Here is a 20105-nt window from a genome sequence, read left to right on the forward strand (position 1 = left end):
TTTGTATGTGAACACATTAATTTGAAACAATTTTTGAGACTGCATCTACTTACTACAGTACGTGCCGAAAAGGGAAACCTTTTATTAAATGAAGTTTAAGATCCCTTTCCTTAGTTGTGAAATCTGTAGGATGGTGGAATATACAGTTGCTCATAGTTCACCGTTGATGCAGAAAGTAAAGCACTGTATATCTGGGCTGAGCCTCGGGGAGGCATGCCATGGTGGTGACGATTTGAATAGGTCACTGAAAAGGCTTTTCATGGTAGTATAGGAGCTGGAGTATCTGATGGTGCAAGGGCTGTTCTGAAATTACTACCATCACCTGACTTAAGGCCCCCACGGGGCTCTCCAGGTCTCCACTTTGGAAGGGGACTGTGTCCAAGCAGTTTGTCACCCTAACTCGGGTAGTCAATAGGCAGACTGTGAGCCAAATCCAGACCCCCTGAAACTTTTGAATGGACTGCAAACTCTTTTTATTTACTTGTTTTCTCTGGAGTCTGGTCCTTGACTATATCTTGACGAAGAAATTTGGACCATGGCAAAAAATTATTGCCCTAACCTGGGCTTTGCAGAAGAGAATTAACCATTTGGGTAAAAACTGCTGTTTATGTAACTCCTACAAAACTTGTTTGGACCAGTAGGTGGCCAATAAAGCTAAGGAATTCCTTGCTACACTTTTTGTTTGAAATGATGACCAAACTGATAAAATTGCCAGTGTGAATAAATGCTAATTGAGCATAAATTTAATGTTCAGCTTTTTAAACCTAAATAGTAGCATATTTTCAATGACCTCTTCATTGATCAATACAGTTGAAAGTAAAGTGGTAGAACATTTTTTTTTTTTTTTTCTTCAAGCAGATGCAGCAGCGTATGATGTGTGTTTCTCCATTGAAGACCTGCTGGAACATACAGAGGCATACTCTGTAGCATGTAATGGTCATTACAAAATCACTTTCTCATCAAGAGCTTTCTTGAGCTTCAAGTTTGACCATGATGCCATAATGAAAAGTTTTGACCTCTGACAGCAAACCTGTTATGGATGAACAAAAATCAAAGACTGATCTTCTGCAGTTGAGTGGGTTTTTAATCCAGCCTTACTCCTTCTCAGGTGTTTTTATTTTTTTATTTTTAAAGCAATGCAGGGACTGAATGATGATTGGAAAGGGTCCATTCTCTTTGCAGTATGGAAGTGGCATAGTGAAGTGTCGCACTTTAAATGCAGTTCCGCCTTTATCCACAAAAGTACCTTTCCAGTGTTTGATTCACTAGTTCCTGCTGTTGCATGAGAGGGCATTTTTTTTTTTAAAACTTTGAAGTATTTTAGTGTTGGCTGTATACTAACACACTAAACTTTGAACCTGCTCTGATGTAAAGTTGTTGGAACACTCAGTCTTTATTTTCTAGTACTTTGCAGTAGTATAGCAATTAAAGTAATTCTCAGAGGACACCCATCTTCTCTATCCCACCAATGTTGAAATCTTGGAGCATCTGTGCTTAAAAAAAAAAATTATGAATTTCAAGTCTACTAGTTTGACCTCATCTTTGCAGTTCTCTCTCTTCTTCTCTCCAGTTGTCTGCCGATGTTCTCCCCTCTCTCTCATGCTCAAACTCATTTCAGAATGACTTGCAGTCAGTAGAATTTAAAACTAAATCCATGGGGTCCCATTCTGCCCTGACTTGCACCTTTTCCTCGACTGTCTTCGGTGGGGATACACTTGCTGAACAGAACTTGGCCTTTCACACTTACTTGTTTCTGTTCTTCCTTTATGTCCATTAGAACTGTTCTCCAATAGGACAAAATGGGTGCAAGCCTTCTTTCACTTGCAGCTGCTTTTAAGGTGTTGAAAGGAAAAGTTAAATTTTGTGGCGAGGGGATTCTTATATATACTAAACATTTGTAGTTGCTGAATGTAAATAAGCCTCTGCAGGTCCTGCTGAGGGAAGGGGAGGATTGAGGCAGATGTGTGGATGACTAGAGAACGTCATGTGCCACCTAATGGCTTAATCAAGTTTGCAACAACTGTTCTAAGTGTCCATTATTGTGTTCTATACTATTGTCCTTGGAGATGTCTAGTGTCATGTGTGTTCGTTCTCTCTCTCTCTCTCTCTCTCCAATAGTATTGCATTTGATATTGCACTTGCATCTCAGTATCTGAAAACTGTAACTAAAAATGAATGAGGCTACAGCCTTTTAATAATAAGTATGTCAAAGATGTGAAAAAATTAGCAGTAGGAATGCAAATGATATTAAGTGGGAAAAATCACTAGTCATACATTCTTGCATCATGATTCACTTGAGAGAGTTTTGAATATACATTTCAAAAGCATTTTATTGGGGGCAAATGAAACTCCTCACTTGTCTCAGCAGCCAGTACCTATATTTTTCTCTTCCTTTTTTTTTAAAGTGGATGGTTCTCTAAAATGAAGGTAGGTGGGTGTGATGTGTAATTTGGAGGACTGAATGACTAAATTGTTTTCTGTCAGTGGCTGTTCCAAGGCTTTGTACATTTTCTGACCACAGAAGATATGTCACCAACAGACACCCTTTTATATCTTTGGTGTGGTATCCACAAAACACAATCCCTGTCTTCTTGCAAATACCCTATAATATCTATTATCTTATATTTGCCCTCAATAAATAGCGTGTTAGCTTATTTTTATCTTCTAATCTTTTCATCCCTTTGGGGTAGGGAATCTAGTAATTTTCAGTTGTTAAAACATTTCCCATTAGCCAGGAAAGCTGGACTCCTGTATCAGTTAACAGGAGAAATAGATTCCAGTTTTTCCATTTGGATAAGAAAGTCTTACAACAGGTCAGTTTACTTTTAGAATAGTTTTTCTTCAGTTGTTGAAGTGACTCTTTTGCTTCACCCTGGTGTGGTGGTGGCAGTGGGTCGATAGTCAGAAATAATGTTCAGAGGTCGCTTAAATCAGTAAGGCCCAGATCCTCAAAGTTATTCGGGTTGCCTAACTTCAAGTAATGTCAGTGGGAGTTAGGTGTCTAATACCTTTTGAAGATCTGTGCCTAAATGCATATGTCCTGTTATTTAATTGAGAGGGCTGAATAGTAAAGTTGCGGGGGGGCAGGAGGGATGAATTTGTCAATTTACCTATTCAGATCCAAATGAAAACCAAAGCTTTGTTCAGTCCTCTTAGTGTAAGTAGTTGATTTCCCAGCAATAAGTGTCTAGCTCCTAAGGAATCAGAAGTTAGCACTCTGACCTCCAGGCTGCTAATGCCAGTGAGTTTAATGAGACTCTCAACGCATGATTAAAAAATCAAGCTTTGGAAATCTTTATTTCTGATAGGTAGGTTGACTTTTCAAATATGTTCCTTTTATGATTCTTCACTTAATGCACCATGGATTAATAAGGGGAAGATTTATAGAGCTGTGTGAATTTTAAACTTCCACTTGATGACAGTTTGGGATGTGAAATGGCTCATAGCAATATGAGGAGAATGTGCATAAATGGGATATGCCTTACTGGGATCACTAAGTGTAGATTTTTTTTTTTTAAAGCAAAAGTTTTCATTAATTACAAAAATACCTGGCTTCCTCTCTGATGAATCCCAAACAAAGGCTGCAGAAAACAGGCCTGATTCTATTAAATCTAGCATCAGTGTGAGAGTTAAAAATAAATTTGATAAATATGCAATAATTTCTATTTCTTTGTGTAAAAGGTATTGTTTCAGAAATATGAATTCAGAATGTTCATATTTGTATTGACATAGTTTCCTTCTTTCTTGAGGTCTCAAACAGCTTATTAAATGTGTTTGTATATGACCTGCATTTGGGTTTCAGGGTGCCCTGCACTGTGAACGTTTCAGGTTGTTTACTCTTACTAGTTTTGTATGTCCTTTTTATGTGTTTCATGTTCAAAATGTTAAATGAATCATTTTATACTTGTATTCCAAAGTGTAGGAGAACACCTTACAGGAATGTCTGTAAAAGAGTGGAAAAAATAGCAAATGGATGATTGAGTTTCATTCAGTGGATTTTTTTGTTTTGTTTTTGAGTGTGGGTGGGCATTTGGAGCGGCAAGATTATCTAGTGAAATTGGTTGTGAATGGACTTCGGAGATCTAAGCGCTTGTTGGTGTGAAGATGCTTGAAAAGTAAGCATGTCAGTCTGCTGTGCTTGGAATAAAACAAGTTGCAACACTCACCTGCAGTTGCTAATCAAATTGTGACTCACTCATCTGTAACCTTGAAGTTAAGACACTCATGAAATTATGAGGAAGAATGTTTAATGGACAAAAAGCTCAGTGCAGGTACTGGAAATTCTGGAATTAGTTCACATAGCAGTCTCTAGTACTATGTAAACAGTAATTTATTTTAGTTTTTTAGTGCAGTTGTATGCATTTTCCCTCCAGTTCTTTTTATGCAGTGTGTGGGGTTTTGGTTTTTAATTTTTGGAGGATTTTGAGACTATAGACTAATTTTAGCATGTTTTGTAACTTGGTAGTCTTGAAAAATTTCCATTTTTCAATACACATGTGTGGTATTGAATCCTGCACAGAGTTTGAGGTATGGAGATAGAGGTATGGAGGGGGAAAAATATTTTATTTTATTTCACAATTAAAAGCTTCCCTTTCTGTATGTTTCATTTGTAGTAAGTCTCTCTCTCTCTCTCACAAAACTACAGGTTTACATACTGTGCTCTGATCATAGTTTACTTTTGGAGATCTACAAAAACAACGTTTGCTGTGTTTATACTCTGTTTAAAATGCTGCATGTAATGTTAAGGCAAACTGTGTAGTCTGGCTATTCCTAACATGTTTCCAATCAGATCGTCATTTTAATATGAAAAGTGCATTTTCTTCTGTGATCACTGATTTGAAGTGTTGTTTTTTTTTCCAGTGTGATTTGCCCTCCTCTCCCCAGCCCCCACTGCCCTCATCTCTGGCAGGCCTGAATCAAGCTCTATATCTGTGTTGGAACTTGAGGTGTTACTGTTGGGCCATATGGCCAGTTTTATAGTGTTAGCTCAGTGAGCTTTTCTTTTTCAGCTACTTGATTTCAAATCGTGATTTAACAAATCATACTGACTACTTCAGTCTAGGAGCTAGAATGTCTTGAGTTATTCCAGTGTCTTTTCTCTGGGCTAACCCCAAGGTGCACTAATCTTGTAAAACGACATTTACTGGAATTTATTCTAATCTATATTGGGAAGCCAAAACTTTTGGAAAAGTGTGCTTGTGGGATAGCTTAAATCTCCTTTATAGACTTAAGTAGTTTGCAGTTTAAACATAGGCACAAGATGTTGTTGTTTTTAGTTTTGTTGATACAGGTTTCAAACTGCTTTTGGAATTATGCTAGACCAATGATTTTTTTTTTTTCTTCCAACCTTTTTTATTTGTGGTCCCTAAAAAAAATTTTGAATGGAGGAAATCTTAGATATAGTCTGTGGACACCACGGGGGCTGCAGACCACAGGTTGAAAACCACTCCCCTGGACTGAATTTGAGTCCACTTCAGCATTTTAGTGTTGCAGCAACCAAAATATTTAAGATGTGGAGTTTATACATGAAATTAATTCACCCATAATAGAAAGTGCACTGTGAAGGCTCTCTTGCAGCAAAGAGGCTTGGAAAGGTAAGCTCTGGTCATTTTTTTTTTTTTTTTAAATGTTTGTAGCAATGTTCTTCAACAATGGAAAGAGCAAGAGTGGGCTAAAAGGTAGTATTTGCACTTTTTTTATACTGTACATGAGCACTGATAAGAAATGCAGTGTGTTCTTTTCCGAGTGTGCATTTCACTACTGTTCCAAGTAAGTTATAAGCCTTACTGTGAGGGTGTGACACTGCACATGTAGCAGTTCCTTCCTTCATGATCACATTCAGGATCATGCAAGAACAAATGTCTCAATTTTAAATGTTCTTCTACTGACCTAATGCTTGGGTTTAACTTTGCATTTTTACTTTAAAGTCACTGTAAACATTGACTTTCATGGTTTCTAATGTGACTCCAGTTTTAGGACAATCTGTAGGAAACATGAACCAAAATGATGGCATGTTCTGTATTACAGAAAGGCCTATGCTCCTGATAGTTCGCCAGCTAACACATACAGGATATTTGGGGAGGGAGCAGGATGGGATTTAAGGAGTTTTACTCAACTACTTGGGAAGGTATCTGTTCAAATGATTTCTGGGTGAATAGGAAGAAAAAACATACCATTTGGTAATTCTGCAGGAAAAAACCTTGTGTGTAGAAATAACTTGTTCATATTTAATTTAACAAAACTATACCATGAAATTGTTTAAAACATTCATACTGTAAGAATTTTTTGTTCAAAAGGTGAATTATACAAAGAGGTGAAAACTAACTTAATTTGCTAGTCTTTAATATTACTATGAAGTTTGGATTACATATCTTTTTAATAAGATATAGAAATCATGTTCTAAATGTTGAAAGTGCTGCAAATTTTGTGATGAGAAATGCAACATTTTTCAAATGAGATGGTGATGTACATAAAATGCTATAATTAAAACTTAATTTGCTTTCCTGATTGTACAACCACATGACTGAATCTTGTAAGCTCTCTTGAGGACATTTGGATAGAATTATTACAGTAGAAGGGGATCACCTTTTAGTCTCACCAGTTGAGAACAATCCTGTTACATAAGAAAACTATTAGATGAAATGGTATGCTAATAAATCCTAAAAGCTACTTGATTTCTAGAGAGCAAATATATTTGTCTTGTAACAGACAACCACACAGAATATCCAAAGAAAAATTATTCCATGCTCTACAAAAAATGTCTAAGTTCTGTGATTGTCTTGCAGAAACTTAAGCAATGACAGGGATTAGTTCTGGGATCGGGAAGTATTCTATTGTATAGGCCAGGTGTGAGTAGTGCTTTAAGAACGTGGTCCATCTTTACTGACTTAAATAAAATTGTATTTGTACTATTATACTAATTAAACACGCAAAGTTACAGGTGTTGTTCAGTTTCTGTGAGCTAGTCCTGAAGAGCACCCTTCAACTCTTCAGATTGAGGGAAGATCTGTAACCGAACTAACAGATTACATGCATTTTTGAAGCATTGTGGATGTTCACTGATCCAGAAATTGAAGCACATTGTTTGTTTGTTTGTTAGACAGACAATTAACATTTAGAGTCATTGGCTGTTTCTTTAAAGCATTTTTTACTGTCAAAGTATTTGACTGTCTGGATAAAATTGTTACTGTAATAATGAAGTATGAACATAATTGGTGGTGGTTTGAAATTTCATGTCTGTGCTGCCTGGGGCAGCAGAATACTTATGCTGCGGAATGTTTTGACTTATATTGCCTTAAATGCCCATTAGTAGCACTGATTCTACATGTGCCACTTACAAGAGCATAAAAGTTTATAGCAAGCATTGCTAAAGTTAAAACTGACTGGAGCTGGATTCTGAACTTTTTAAAGACCAATGTGAGCAGGATATAGGTTTGGAACATTGGATGAGAGGATTTACTGTCAAACCCCGATCCGTGCTTTTTAAGTATTTGTGAAACGGAGTGATTTGTCATTAAAAGAATCAAACATGTGCAACTGTCTATATGTACCCTTCCATTTAAAAATGTTTGCCTTTTAATGTATACTTTCATATTAAATTTGAAGAGGAGTTTTAAAGGAGAATGAGGTAGCTACAGACTTACTTTTAAGTTTTTAATAGAGTCCTGGGAAGCTGTCCCAACTTTTTTTTTTTTTAAAGAATTCCAAAGTATGGGGGAATGGAAACATGGTAAAACTTCTGTTTTTCTAGTAGAAAAACAGAACAACTCCACTTCAATGTTAGGACTGACATTTAAGGACATTAAGATTTTTTTCACAGTGTTGTCAAAAGAGAAAAGAGGTAGGTTCGTTTAGTCTGTACCACCCCATCAACCATGTATTGAAGGCTTAAGTTTTTTAGAGTGTATGTAACTAGTTACGGGACTGAAGCTAACAAGTGAAACACATACTTTAGCATTAGAAATATTTATTCAGAATATAGGAACATTTGTAAAATAAAAAGTATTATAAATGTCTCTGTATAAATAAATGCTGTTTTTACAATTCTATATCAAATAAACAAAATAACTATTTTACAGCAGCTAAGGAACTAAAAAGCAGAACACATTTAAAGCAAATCAATTAGGTGAAAAGTCTCTAAAATTACAACATATAGTACAATGTTCAGTGACATTTTTAAATGAAAAACTTCCAATATAAACAGTGGAATACTGAGGTTAATGCAAACTTAGTCACATGTGCTTTGTAATAACTAACAATACATTCAAGCTGGTGTAAACCTTTTTAATTAGAAAAGTACTTTTTCAGAACAATATGAAATATAAAATTTCATGCACTATTTGACACTCAGACAGTTTTTTAAACAAGATACAAATTAATACACTGTTGCACTTGTCTGTCAAGAGACTGAAGGAGAATTGACTAGGTTCTTATAAATAGAACCTAACTCAGCTATTGAACTCATTTTGAGTTTTTGTGTTTTAAATTGTGGGAGTTGGGTTGCAGTGTCTACAGTTGATGTAAGTTACTTCTGAAGAAGTTAGAATGCACACTTGTCAGTTTAGATGGACTACATAATACTTCGAGCTGGTGTTTCAAACAGTTGTATAATTAAATATTTTTGGAATTTACTGTTTTAAGGTGGTCATTTTTGTAACTGGTGCACTAGGGCTACGGCTACTTTTAACCTATTACAAGAAGCACTAAAACATATAACACACACTTTGGTGTTAAGCTATTTCACCACTATTTCCCATTGGTCCTATTCCCCGCTCCCTTTTCTAATATACTAACAAATTAAGCAGTACTTTTTAGGTACCCACATCTCCCTTTTAACTGTTGAAGACTCCATAGCAGAGGCTGTGACAAAGCAAATAGGGTCTTGCTCATCAACATCATGGAAGAAATGTTGGGTAGGTTACCTTTAATCACCTTGATATGATTATTTCCTGTAAACTTACATCTTTACAGCATTCTTAAAATGTATTTGAAATAAAACAGATCTGCTAAAAACAAACTTAAAAGGTAGGTTAAAATTGGCACTATCACAAAATAATATGTAATAGAAAACTTGTACATCATTCCTCATCCCTTAGAAATCTGAGTAAGGTGCTGGCTTAATATTCCTGCCTAATGAAATCATCTATATACAGGACAGGTTCTGCTCAGCTCTATTTTGGACTGAGAAGGCAAAGCCTAGATTTGAAGTGATATAAAAACTTCTACTTAATTCAAAACAGTAAACCCTCTATTAAACAGAAACCCCTTTCACTCTCTTATTGAAGGAAAAAAAACAACCTGAAATCCCTTGCTTTTCAACTTAGTAAGAGATGCTATCAGCAATTGTTACGTTGTACAGCTGTGAACAGGCCTCCTAAAACTGATACTAGGAAAAACAATCCAGCAACCTGGGGTAGCCAAACCTATATGTGGAAGAATTTCAGCTGTCTCAGGTGCTTGTTCTAGATTTGTTATTGCTGAGTCTCCACAGTGGTTTCCCACAGAATATTGCATCAGGATCTGTCCTTGTTGGCTCAAGACTGTGGTCAACAACTTGGCTTCAGGAGCACGGGCCATTTCTATTTTAAGGCTAAAGCTACAGCCATGGTTTCTAGGGAGCCTACCCAATTCTGCAACACATTCCTGCAGGAGTTAAGCACATCACAAATCACACCTCACCCTTGCCTTTTCTAATATATAAACAGGGCAGCATTTTCATTTAAACAACTTAAAACACTCCCTTGGGAGAGGATGAGAGAGAACTAACCACCAGTGACAGATCTTAGTAACTTTGCTTAATGGAAGGCACTCAGATACCATGGTGAGGAGGTCAGTATACGAGGGATCTAACGCTGAATAGCAGGAATAAAGAGAACAGTGACATGGTTCACATTTCCTGGTTCCTTTGTAATTTGTGTGAGGGAAGAAAGCATGTCACTATCTATTTCAAAGTCAGCTCTCAGGGCTTGTCAGGTAGTAGGTGCCTCCTGCACAAATACATTTTTCCAGCATGGAGATTGCTTTAAATTACGCAGAATTTTGTTAATGAGCCATAAACAATCTGTGTTAGCAAGGAGCCTAACTGGTGTTAGATATGTAATCCAAACTGCCCCAGACCAAAGTTTTGGCTGCATATTATAAATGGGAAAGCAAATGCTTGAGGCATTTAGTACAAGCAAGCAGCTGCAGCCTTTACTTATCCAAAACTCCTGCTAAAGCTAATGTGAACTTTGCACCCATTATCTAGCCACTTACATCTAGACTTAAGCAGCAGTGTTCAAGTCAAGTCCTTAGGTCACGGTTAATGTAGGGCTGATCTCAAGGAGGTAACAAGGTTGATGACTTGAGTCCTTGAACCTGTGGGAACTGGCTTAGTGCATCTCTCATACTATGTAGGGTTGTGCACACATTCTTTTAGCACCAGGAAAGTTTTCCCAATGATCAACAGAGGCACGTAGTCTGATCCTGCTTCAACTAAAGGCCCATGACAAAACTCACTTATTTTAGTGAATGGGGTACTGGACCCAAAATATAGAAACTACTTGAACACAGCTTTTTCTGCCTCATTTTAAAGAGGGGTTCTTCCTTTCAAGCCCTCTTCATTCAGTCAGGAAAAATGTCTACTGTTGGGGACATTTGTGGGCAAAATAAAAAAAAAATTTTTAACATGGATCTTGCCCCCCCAAAAAAGCTTTCTGCTGCAGTGAAGGACAGTTCTAGCTTAGCAAAACAATTCTATGGACAGAACTGCACTTGGACACTGGAAAATCAATATGAATATTGCTTAGATGATGGGATTTGCAGTTCAAAGTGGGAGATTATACAGTTCTGTGAGTAAAGGGGATTGGCCCCACCCAAACTAAAACGTGGTACAGGTTGGCTTGGGCCTAACGTTTAAAATCAACCCTGACAGATCAATCTTGAGAGGATCGAGCTGTTTTCTGACCCACACCCCTCCCAGCTCTCCTTCTGCCTCAGGGTTTGTTCAGGGAGGGCATCATGCACTGGTCTTAACATCCACTCCTCCCTGCTGCGCTGTATGTACTGTGGAGTGAGAATCTGCAGCTCCTCAGCACAGACCCTCTACAACACATGCAGTGCAGCATGGTGGAGCACGCAGCCACTCCCACCCTAACCCCCTAAGGGTCCGCTTGCTTTCCCACCTGACCCAGACCCAGCAATTGTAGTTGGGTCCCTGTAGTTTCAAGTCAGGTAGCAGGGCTCTACGAGGTGGCCCTTCGTTTGTAAGTAATGCTGTCTTTTTCATTTATACTGGTGTAGGCAGGAGATTGGGTTTGGCATTGCTGCAGCTTATGTTGTCTCAGATTTGCTACTCAACCTTCACTACTTTTGAGGAAAGAGAACAGTGGTTGCCAAAGGGAAGGAGAGCATTAGAAACCAGCATTAAGAATCACTGACATTTAAATCTCACCTAAGGCTGTTTTTAACCTGCTCCCTAAAAAGCTGAAAGTAAATCCCCTCTTTGTCCCTGCTTAACATCTAGAAGCAGCAAAGCGTGATCCAGCCAGGAAGGTTAAAGGCTCAGTCTAGCAAAGGGTTACTCAGCATAGAGAACCATAGCCACAGCTCTCTGGAAATACTTTTAAAGCTAAACAAGCATTTAGAGAGAAATTCACATCAATCTAAACAGGTCTAGGAAACTCAAGACAAGTCCCAAAACACAACAAATTCCTGTGTGACAGGTGGGAATGACAGCAGACTTTTGTAAATCCATTTGCCAAGGAAAGCACCTCAAGCTTGATCATACTAAACATACCAGCGCTGTAGTAATAACAAAAAAGTTAATTGACTCTAGGTTGATTAAACTGATGAGGGTGGGTTGTTTTATTTTAAGTGTTCAGACAATCTCTGTGACAGTGAAAACACAAAAGTCCTGTGAACAAGGCCCAAAGGAGCTGAGATGCATGCCATGTCTGAGACTACACCTTCTGCTTCCTAGAGGTGGCAACCTGATCTCTGTGCTTCATTCAGCCTCTACTAAAAACACCAGACTCATTCAGTCTTACCATGTGCTCACTAGCATGGCATAAGAAACCAACTGGCTTGAACAGAGAAGTCCACCTACATTATAACAGTAACTTATTAAAATATAGCCTATAAATGTAATTTTACAACAGCCATCAGAAGGCTGTGTTCATATAACTTCTACTCGCATAGTACTAAGAGCCAGCCATTTGCTCACTCATTTTGTGTGTGTGTGTATCTACCTACATGTATACGCACATTCATGTGCATTTATTTTAATATTGAATAGGTACATTCCTTATAAATAAGTACCTTTTTGTACTACATAGTAAGTGCAGAGAGGGTTTCTGCCTCTTGGTGACACACAGGTGTAATGGAACGTTATGCTGGTCTAATACTACTCTGCATCTGACAGAGGCTTCTTTGAGGAAAACCTTGTCTATAATGTATTTTAAAAAAGTAAATCCAACTTTTTCTAAATTGACTGTCAGCACTACCCTATAACATGAAGGACAAAAACTTCCTTGTAACTTCCTACCCAATCGGGCCCACACCCCCCTGCACTGTAAACAGAAAGCATGTGGCCACATAGAGCCTGTAAGGGCATAAGAAATAAAGCAGAACTGTAGACTTGCAGCAAGAGCTTTCTAGTTGCTGTGTTCAGGAATCCTGCCTGGGTAAAACATCTCTGAATTAGCAGGAGTTCTCCTTCTACATTTGTTGGACTGTGTGCGGCGTGGAGAACTGCAAGTTTGGTGCAGGGTACAAACCAGGCTGTCATCTTGCACATTTCCCCTCACCAAACACATACATACAATAGATGTAACAGCAAGTCTTACTGCAAGATTTCAGGACAAAGAGGACATGGTGGCTGGGAGATCTATCAAACTGGCTTAGTCTGTGCCCAAACAAACATACAAAAGCATCTGAATGAGTGCTATTTTGGCCTTGTCTTGGGAGTAAATTAAAAGCAAGGGAATGCATCAAGATCAAAATGAAAGTGTGGAGGGACTCCCACCCATTAGGATGAGGATGGGAGATAATCCTAAATGTGTGTGTGTACATAATTACATATACCATGAACATAACCTTGGTATGATGGGAAACTTTACCTTCAGACACTGTCCATTTCAAGCAGTCATCAATAAACAATCCTTTGCTTAAGCTTAAAATAGTCTCCCCAGTCCTCCTGGCTTGATTTGACAAAGCCACAAGGCTGATCTATGCCTGTTATGTTTCAGATCCTTAATAGTGTTCACTACCTAAAATCAGTCAAAAACACCCAACTTTTTAAATGGCACTAATTGTCATCATATATATATATATATATATAATTTTAAAGCGAAGTTTCATTAGTGTGAGGTCTTGAGTTCTCCTCCTCCAGCAATGCTATTCTTTGTTTGAGCATCCTCACTTGAGTCTCATGCCTCTCAACCATGGCCATCATTTGTGACTCCAGTTTCTTCAGTTTGTTTTGATGCTTCTTCTTTGCTTTTTCATAAGCTGCCACAAGGTTACTGTTAGAAACAGACAGCAATACAAGATCATTCAGCAACGCTAGCTCAAGTTAAGCACCTAGAAACAGACACCCAAAATCAGTTGCCAAATTTTTGAAAGTGACCAAGGGATTCCTATCCCTAAAATTTAATATAAAATGAGTCTCATAAGTCAAGACCTTGTTTATAAAAAATCTCCGCCATAAGAGAACTAATGTTCCTCCCACAAAATAAAAAATTATCAAATGAAAGCGTCAGAGGCCCAAATCATAGATCAGGGAGAACGGGGTCTAACTAGTGAATGAAAATAGCTACGTCAGAGTAGCTCTTGGTGTTTTATTAGTGCCTGTGGCATTAAAGCAACATATCTAACTGTGATCATTTATTGCGATGCATCACTATACGCTTGCTGCACTAGTGCGCTACGCAGTTCCAGGTTATCATCTGATGTCTGAGGACTGTGGGCCCAATTGTTTGAGGTACTGAGCACCCGCACCTCCCTGGTGTGAGTGTGAGTAGAGGCTGCTCAGTGTATCACCGAGGACTTGGCCCTAGGTGCATATCACAAAGTGCTTTGTTAAGGGGACACTGTCAGGTAGGTATATGATCAAAATGTAGATATTGTAAATAAAAGATTTATAGAATATAAATGTTTTAATTAAATAATAATAATAATTAATCATCACAAATAGTTCAATGGATGAGGTTTTTTTACTGCTTTTGTCCCCTGACAAGCCTATCCAAAAAGTGTAGGGAATCAACAAAAGTGTGTTAGTGCCTGAGAACCAGAAGTTGACATTGATGAGTCAAGTCTCTCCATAGTATATGAAGTACAAAAAGGAATTAAAGTATTTTCTATTCTGAATGCCGCATTATTTATAAGAAGGAAGGTGAATTCTGGAGCAGGGAGGAAGGTCTGGTGGATAGGGAATGGGACAGGGACTTGTGAAACCTCGGTTCAAATCCTACCCCAGGCATGAACCTGGGCAAGTCATTTAATTTCTGTGCTTCAGTTCTGCACCTGTAAAATGGGGATAATAGTACTTCCCTGTAAGGTAATGGACTGATGAGCGTGAGGTGATCAGGTATTACAATGATGAAGGCCCTATAAGTGCCTAGATAGATCTTGAGAGTGTCCCTTTGAAGTCAACAATGTATTACATTTAGTTGCCAAATGCCCTCTCTTCAACTTCCCCTTTTGCTCAGTAGGAGACACCAAATGGGTGCTGGTTGAAGATCAAGTCTTGCCCATCACGTCAATGGCCAAGACTTTCTCTAACAGGTAAAGTATGGCTCATGAGTGACAAATTACATGGCGAATGGTTGACTCCTTGAAGGAAGTGGACCAACAACAATTGTAACTCTCGGTCCATCAAAGCCCATTGATGCAGACCGACTGGGAGATGGAGGCACAGTCTGTATCACTGTCAGTGCTTCACTTTAAAGTACTGAGTGGGATTATGGAAGGAAACTTGATAACAGGAGAATTTGAAGGGATAAGAAGAGATGCATGAGCCAGCCCAGGGAGGAGGTGAGCAAAAACAGCAATAATTCACAAACATGATTAAACTGAAAATTGTTTTATAATGGATGCCATTTTTAACTGCAATAGAATCTTTCTCCCCCCTCCCCCCCACTGGTTATGGGCCACTCAGTGAGAAGGATTAGTCTCTTCCCCCAACTCTGACCTTGCATTCTTCGAGACTACTGGCAAGCAGCTGAGGATGTAAAAACTGCTCATTAGGGAAAGAGAGGATTACAGTGCACTGCCAGAATGCAGCAGAAGTCAATGTGTACATCCATTCACTAGAAGATCCTTTACCTGTTTGCCCTTTTCAGGTCATTAACAAACTCAGCAGACTGCTGATGTCTGATTTCGCTGCTCTTTGTGAGTCTTTCTAAGGCATTCACTAACTCTTGCACTCTCCCTTTCAGTTTCTTCTCTCTGCACCAGGATACAAGGAGTGAAAAAAGGAGTCAGTTATCCATACAATTTGGACTTGCAAGAGTATAGATCACATTCAACAAAGTTCCTTCTGTTAGATGTAAAGGAGGAAAATATTTTTCTTTATACTACTTTGATAATGCCGGATTTAGTTTTATGAGGTTAAACTTTTGTTAAATTGATTTTTTTAAAAGCAAAACAGTAACAATTCACATGTAGGATAAAAGAAATATTGACAAACATCAGATCGTCACTGGGGATGGTCTTGTCCACACTACATCTCTCTCATATAAGAGCAGAATGTGCAATATCCACAGTTAGGAAAAGAGATGCATGGAAGAAGATATTAGCGTATAACATGTTCTATATATTATATATTTAAGATGGCAACTCAGATAGTAAAGTAAACACTATAAAGAGAAGTTAAACCTAAAGCTAATATATATAGAAAACTTAAATACAAACATGGTGGACCTAGGATAACTAGGTAATTTGCTAATCAAACATTATTTGTTTTTTTTTAAAAATTCTCTTTATTAAAAAAAATTGCAGGAAGACTTGCTACATAAAAGAGGGAGAAATCAATAACTAAAGAGGAGGACTTCACTAGCATCCAAAATAACAATCAGAGTCACATACTGCAGGAAAAGAAAGGAGGGTCTCATGGTTAAGGCAGTTGAGTGCTGCCCTGGAATACTAGATTCCATCCTTTACTCTGCCTAAGTTCCTATGTGATGCTGGGCAAGTCACTGAAACCAAACGATTCATATGTGGTCAGTAGTTGTGTGTTTCTCATTTTCTGGGTGCTCAACTTGATTGCCAGGATCTGATTTGTAGAGGTGATGAGCACTCACAGCTGCAAATCAAGTCAATGGGAGCTGTGCTTTGACCATATAAAGTGCTATATAATGGCAAGTACTCTGAAAGATCAAGTGCTTGGTGCCTCAAGTTGGGCACCCAAAATTACTGGAAACTTTTGACCTTCAGCACTCTATCTCCATTCACCATTTGTAAAATGGGGATAATATCAACTTATCACACAGGGGTGTTGTGAAGATAAAGTCCATGGTTTTGAAGCACTCAGATAATATAGTGATGACTGCCACTGAAAAACCCAAAAGGAAATTAATAATTCTGTCTTCAGAGCAGGGTTTGAATAGCATTCAATAAATAAGACCCAGGGCTACACAGGGCAAACAGTGAGGAGAAAACAAGATAGTGAATAGGTGCTCATTACATTCATTCTGTGCACTGAATGCACAAGGTCTTGTGGAAAAAAGGAGTATGTCATGTAATTAGAGACTGCATAGTTCTAGCATTTCCTAACTTTTGAGTCCTTTGCAAACTTAATAATGTTCTTTTAACATATGTTCATTACACACACACAAAGCTATCATGCCACCAATGAGACTATACAATTACCCACTGTAGTGGCTAAGAGGGGAGCATGGGTATTTTTCAGCATAAAGTATCAAGAGCTCTTGGGAGCAGCTCTGGCATTGCATTTAGGTTATTTGCTGCTAAGGGCATCTTTAATTTCTAGACACAAAAGGTGCTGGAACCCTGAATTCATACAGTGCACAAATACTCAAAGGCATATTAGACAACCTACCCAAGGCTAGAGATTAGGTATGGTGTCTGGTAAAGACACTGTAGTGAATGTGTAAAATCAAATCCCTTGTTAAAACTTTTGATTGTGGGCCTGCCTGCCTGCCTCCTGAGATCTGCTAAAATAGTCTCAATTTGCTGTAAATGTCCCTTTTTCAGCCCAAATTGATCAACAGTATTTTTTTAATTGCACTGACATTTTGAGCTTTATTGTGAATTCCATTAACTTCACCCCACTTAGGTTCTTTCAGCTACTAAACTTTATTTACACATCTATTTTATTTGATTTATGCTTCTCTCATTTCCCCTCTGGGCTATACTGGTCCATGGTTCCTAGGTCAGGGGCATGCAACTTCAACTGTGATTCCAAGGGCCACTTAGTCACCTGAAAACTCAAGGGGGTTTTTTGCAGATAACTTAGAAATTAGCTGATCGGAGTACTGTATCTAATTCCTAAAAAAAAAAAAAGAGGATTTAATAAATATTAGACCCACTCAGCTCTAATACTAACATATTCTCACATCTTGTGTCAAGCCACTTAAGGAACACTGGTTAGGTTTAAAATGTTAATGTATATGCTTTGTTACTAATTCTTGAATACAACAATTGAAACAATTATAGAAAAATCTAGACTACTTCCTATCACCTTTTTGCAGTTCTTCAAGCTTGGAACAGATCATTTAACTTTGGAAACGTCCTACTAGGGCAAGGCATCTGCCTTAGGCTCTAGAGGTGCTACCTCACTACAAACAACAGATTAGAAACTAACCTTAAACAGGAGCGGAACTGACACTTTCACATCACTTTCACAGTAGTGCCAATCCCAAATGTTCAAAAATCATGAATCAGACTCGCCAAAAATCATGAGATTGGCTTTAAAATCATGAGATTATGTACAAACAACAGATGTGTGGTTCTTTTTAATTTGCCTCCCACTTTTTGAGTCTTTAGGGTGCACTGGGGTCACATTTTGAAGCTTTCTGCGTAGCCATGAGGACTAGAAACTTCATTTTTCTTTCAGAATGAAGGTTGAAATCATCACATATCCAAGTGACTCCAGGAGCTGGGGCTTTAAGGAAAACAATTATCATGAGACTTGACAACGCTGCTTTTACATCTGTTTAAAGGCGAGTTACTTTCCAGAAGGCTCTAAAAACACAACACTACAGCGACTGAGGTGCAGTTCTCACAGGAGACTACTTAAAACCAAACATCAAGAAAATTCCGTATTTTAAAGTTGAGGGAAAAATCCCCCAGACTTGCTATATCAGGATCACTGCAGTCAGAAAAGGAAAATAAACAGGCACAGGAGCTCTGGGCAGCTGTTCCTTTAGAAAGAAAGATGGAGGGTCAAATCTTCTAGTCCTTAATCAATTAAAACTTCTATTGCCATTAGGGTGACCAGACAGCAAGTGTGAAAAATCGGGATGGGGGTGGAGGGTAATAGGAGCCTATACAAGACAAAACCCCAAATATTGAGACTGTCCCTATAAAACTGGGACATCTGGTCACCCTAATTGCCATCAGTGCCTCCACTCACAGATACAAACTTCACAGTGAACATGTGCTCACATGTGGTCAATAACTACACACTTCATACTTAAATATCTGAGCCATCTTATCCAGAGTTACATATCTTATATGCATTGGCTCTGAGACTGGATTTTCTGGCAGTACTGAGCACACAGATGGTGCCCAGTGAATAATGCAAATCATGACAATAATTGTTGACTTTATGGACTCTGTGGATGCAGTTTCTGTTCTTTGCTCTGAAATTGGCCTGAATACAGCTGAAAAACTCTAAGGATTTGAGGCGTAAACACATCTGATACTTATAGGACACTTTCTCATTCCTTCCTTTTCTCAAACTCGGAACAAAAAATGACTGAACAAAATGGTTTTCAGTTAAAATGTAAAACTGCACAGCAGCCATTGCTGTAAAACCCAGCGTGGGGCAGAACCTGCCACCCCTTGGGAGTTAAGTGATCTCCTCTCATCTGACTCTCATTCTCCATCCTTCCTAACCTCTGTGCTGCTTTTCATGCTGTAAACCATGACATCCATCCTAGGACCATTTGCTGGAGTCTCAGAGAACTGGCCACCTTGGTTTTTCTCCCATCTATCAGAGTTCTCTTTTTTTGTAGCATGCAGCAGAGAGAGAGGGAGAGGCTGGTCTGCTGGATAGGGAGCTAGCCCTGAGAGACCTGAGTTCTACTCCCCCCACGGACTTCCTGTCTGACCCAAGGCCAGTGCTTTAAGGACAGAATTTCAAAGGCTTTTAGGCACCCAAAGATGTAGCTAGATATCCAGTGGGGTTTACAAAGCACCAAACCTTCTAAGTGCATTTGAAAATCTCACTAGGTGCCTAAATACCTTTGAAAATCTGCCCTTTAATCTGTGTGTGCCTCAGTGCCCCATCTGTACAATCATAGAATATTAGGGTTGGAAGAGACCTCAGGAGGCCATCTAGTCCAACCCCAACTAAATCATCCCAGCCAGGGCTTTGTCAAGCCGGGCCTTAAAAACCTCTAGGGATGGAGATTCCAGCACTTCCCCAGGTAAAGTGCTTCACCACCCTCCTGGTGAAGTAGTGTTTCCTAGTATCTAACCTAGACCCCGCCCCCCAGCAACTTGAGACCATTGCTCCTTGTTCTGGCATCTGCCACCACTGAGAACAGCCTAGCTCCATCCCCTTTGGAACCCTCCTTCAGGTAGTTGAGGGGATAACTGCATTGCTTTACCTCACCGAGGGGCTGGGAGGAGAAATAGGTTAGATATTGTGAGGTGCAGCCTCAGATACTATGGTGATAATACTACATAAGTACCACAGGTAGAGTGGAAACTTCTCTATACACTTAGCCCTTTCCTGGGTTTGACCCCTTCTTTTTACCTACGCCCCCAAATGGCCCCCTTTTCTGAATGTAACCTAGGCTCAGTGCTTTGCTGTATTTTTCCTGAATCCCCTGTTCTCTCTGAAACAACCCCTCAGCCTTCTCTCCCCTCCACGGAGGGATTCCTCTTTTAAAGGCTAAACTTCTATACCATTAATTTAATCACCAGCCCTTTCTTAT

At 38.8% G+C, this 20105-nt stretch overlaps 2 protein-coding genes across 6 annotated transcripts in view; one reads left to right on the forward strand and one right to left on the reverse strand.

Moving 5' to 3' along the window:
* DCP2 (decapping mRNA 2) overlaps nucleotides 1–8570 on the forward strand; it is a 31919-nt gene extending 23349 nt beyond the window's left edge. The window contains exon 11 of one of the 2 annotated variants that reach the window (XM_074952969.1): nucleotides 856–8570. In XM_074952969.1, the coding sequence (XP_074809070.1) occupies nucleotides 856–1022 (167 nt within the window). In that variant the 3' untranslated portion in view covers nucleotides 1023–8570. The remainder of the gene's footprint in view (nucleotides 1–855) is intronic. The other variant, XM_074952970.1, reaches the window with a different exon arrangement.
* MCC (MCC regulator of Wnt signaling pathway) overlaps nucleotides 8019–20105 on the reverse strand; it is a 347649-nt gene continuing 335562 nt past the window's right edge. For all 4 annotated transcript variants that reach the window (XM_074952966.1, XM_074952965.1, XM_074952967.1 and 1 more), the window contains 2 exons: nucleotides 15304–15426; nucleotides 8019–13502 (listed from right to left, as the gene is read on the reverse strand). In XM_074952966.1, coding sequence (XP_074809067.1) covers nucleotides 13322–13502; nucleotides 15304–15426 — 304 coding nt within the window. In that variant the 3' untranslated portion in view covers nucleotides 8019–13321. The remainder of the gene's footprint in view (nucleotides 13503–15303; nucleotides 15427–20105) is intronic.

The sequence above is a fragment of the Natator depressus genome, chromosome 5 (genome assembly GCF_965152275.1).
Source record: "Natator depressus isolate rNatDep1 chromosome 5, rNatDep2.hap1, whole genome shotgun sequence".
Classification (NCBI taxonomy): Eukaryota; Metazoa; Chordata; order Testudines; family Cheloniidae; genus Natator; species Natator depressus.